The sequence below is a fragment of the Triticum urartu genome, chromosome 3A (genome assembly GCF_056163025.1).
Source record: "Triticum urartu cultivar PI428250 chromosome 3A, HENAU_Tu73, whole genome shotgun sequence".
In the NCBI taxonomy this organism is placed as follows: domain Eukaryota; kingdom Viridiplantae; phylum Streptophyta; class Magnoliopsida; order Poales; family Poaceae; genus Triticum; species Triticum urartu.
The window spans coordinates 110,347,818-110,350,953 of record NC_141875.1 but is presented as its reverse complement, the minus strand read 5'-3'; the positions used below and the strand labels follow the sequence as shown (position 1 = coordinate 110,350,953).

General features: G+C 44.4%; 1 protein-coding gene across 1 annotated transcript; it reads left to right on the top strand.

The window, feature by feature from the left end:
- The first annotated feature begins 448 nt into the window (after positions 1-448).
- LOC125548085 (uncharacterized) lies at positions 449-1,538 on the top strand. Its single transcript, XM_048711766.2, has one exon. It carries the CDS (start codon positions 564-566, stop codon positions 1,125-1,127), a length of 564 nt encoding a protein of 187 aa, XP_048567723.1. The 5' UTR covers positions 449-563; the 3' UTR covers positions 1,128-1,538.
- The last annotated feature ends 1,598 nt before the right edge of the window (positions 1,539-3,136 follow it).

Here is a 3,136-nt window from a genome sequence, read left to right as displayed (position 1 = left end):
AAGCCACTTTCGGTAATCCTTCAAATTATGATTTACGCGTATCGCAAACACTAGTACTAGCTAGCTTGCTGCTACTACTATTACTCGTGGATAAGAAAATTCGAGCAGGTTGATGAGGTAGCTGCCACCTTCCCAAGCTACATTAAGATCTCGGTCACGGGTCACGAGCATGAGACGTTGAGGCCCTGTATAGCTCAGCACTAGCTGAACCAAGTAACCGTTAGCTAATCGTAGCCATATGAATGTTGAGAGATGTACAGCTTCCAAGTGATCTCTCTCGCCTTCTTAATTATGAATGTCACGAGCAGAGACTAGCTACCGACTCGCCCTCTCCACACGTATCCGCGCCGCTCCGTGAGCGGCGAGGTGGATGCATGCGTACCCTACCCCTCGACGGTATATAAAGCTCGGCTCCTCCTTCACATTGATATTCAACTCACACTTGCAACCGATCAGAGTTCACTAGCTGCTAGCTGCTAGACGTCAGCTGCTTTGATAATCAGCCAGAGCTTTCCAGTTAGTTTGTGGTTGGCTTCTTGCATCGAGGGTAGCTAGATCGATCGATGGCGCCTAATGGTGACGCGGCGGTGGCGGCGGCGGAGGCGGTGCCGATGGGGCGGCCGAGGCAGCAGCAGAAGCCGCGGAGGATCTCGATGGAGGGGCTCCAGCGCGCCATGTCCGACCTGGCCCTGGAATTCACCAAGAAGGCGGCCGTGCTGGACGCGGCGGCCAGGCTGCCGGCTGTGTCGGAGCAGGTGGACGACGCGCGCTGCGAGTGCTGCGGCATGACGGAGGAGTGCTCGGCCGAGTACGTGCGGCGCGTGCGGGAGCGGTACTGCGGGCGGTGGGTGTGCGGGCTCTGCGCGGCGGCGGTGACCGACGAGGCGGACAGGAGCCGGAGCACCACGGAGGAGGCGCTGGCCGCGCACATCGCCGTGTGCGGGCGGTTCAACCGGCTGGGGCGCGCCAACCCGGTGCTCATGCAGACGGAGGCCATGAGGGAGATCTTCAGGAAGAGGGGCAAGTCCAACAGCCCCAGGGACGGCGCGAATGCCGGTGGCCTCGCCAGGAGCTCCAGCTGCATGTCGGCCATCACCAAGGACCTCAACTGTACCATTAAAAAATAGTCAGGGAGTGTCCGACGTCTTTTCCGGCTGGCTGGGCAGGCCAACGCAAGAGGATCGTGAAAACTACGTATATCTCATAAAGCTATGTATGTACATACAGCTCAAGCTCAGTGTGGAATCATCAGTGGTATATGCTGTATGATATTCGGAAGTAAGGTTTAGCTAAACAAAGAAAAAGAAAAATTCAGGTACTATTGGTAAAGGGCTCGTTCAGAACGAAGGAAATTTGTCCACCTGTAAAGCCTTTCGGGCTTGTTTTTGTTTTTGGTTTATACAGGGTAATAACATATGTGTATGTGTGTCAGATTGAACCTGTTGAAGTATATACAGTTTGTGAGGCTTGGTTCAGAAGGAGAAAAAAGAATCAGATATTAGTAAGAGACTGTTTCAGAACGAAGGAAGTTTACATGCTTTATCGTTGAAGTTTTTTCCTTGCCCTCTACGATCCGTTTGCTCTCTAACATGTACTCCCTCCGTTTCATAATATAAAACGTTTTTTTAACACTAGTGTAGTATGAAAAATTGTCTTATATTATGAGACGGAGGGAGTATGTATAAAATTTATCTTTTCAAGGCAACAAGTGTATATACTCCCTCTTTCATAATGTAGTGCATATAGATTTCTTGAAAAGTTAATCTCAGTAAACTTTGACCAAGTTTATAGAGAAAATTGTTTACATCTAGAATATCAAACATGTACATTATGAAAATATATCCCATGCATGATGTATATGATGATATGCATTTGATATTCTAAATGTAGATAGTTTTCTCTATAAACACCATTAAACTTTGCAAAGTTTGACTATTGAAAAAAAATGTCAGCACTACACTATAAAACAAAGAGAGTATTATATATGCTTATGGAATTTTTTATGTGAATCTTGGTAGAATGTTTCACCAATAATTTCATCTCCATTGTGCTATGGCGTGCTCCAGTGCCACGGAGGTCAAACTATTGTTGGTCATAATTTTTTAAATATGTTGTTAATTTTTTACTTTTATAAGGATTTATTTGTCCATCCTAAAATCACGTCTGTCAAGATTGATGACATTGAACACAATAAAGTATCTATATCAATATAAAAAGACCCAAAGGGACAGATCCAATTAATCTCGGCCATCAAATCATGTCAATCCGACGACCTAGACTGCTTCAATGTCGAGCGCTCAACACGTTTAGTGTGCATTTAATTTTATGCCAAATATAGTGCTAATCACATAATAACACGCAAATAATATCCTACTTAATATTTGCATGCATTTAATATACTTCCAAATTAACATGCATTGCACATACACATTGACTAGTCTCAACAAGATAGAGAATTTCCCACCTCTCCTTTTTATTTGGATGAGATAAAAGGAGGCTTTCTGAGATGAAACGTAAGGCCATGTACAATGGTGCTATCTTAGAGGTGCCACATAGGATACATGTTGACGTGGAGGAGAGATGAATAATAGAAAAGGCTTGCCTTCTCTTATTTAAGAGATGATCTCTTAGTACAAGATGTCTCACTACGTTTTTAGGAACCCACTGTAGGCATGCTTTTTATTATCATATCAAAATTACATGCAAGGCCTAAGATAAGACTAGCATATCAACCATTGTACATTCCCTTAACAAAGTTATTGGTAAATAGGGTCACCACCATAATTTTATCTGATATTCTGGGGAGATATTAAAAATCTAACTGAACTGTTTTGATGGTTTTCATGAAGGGAAAATTTCATAATGAGAGACCTATTTTCCCCATTCTCCCTGCCATCCCATGTGAGATGGGGGACCATCTAAAGTTTCCTTCACGCCACACACAATTGTCATATGTAATGTGCTCCAAAAGGCGGCCCCAAGTAGTCAAATATGGAGGCTAGGAGACCAAATATGAAGGACACTCCCTAAATTTTGATGACATGGCATGGAATGACGACTCCACTTTAGTGTGTTTTTGGGGAACAGTCGTCATATTTGCAGTTAGTATGGCGTCCGGGCCATTATGATGACTCGG

What these genes read in the sequence shown, in the direction of transcription:
- LOC125548085 (XM_048711766.2), top strand. Translation starts at nt 564, where the DNA reads ATGGCGCCTAATGGTGACGCGGCGGTGGCGGCGGCGGAGGCGGTGCCG.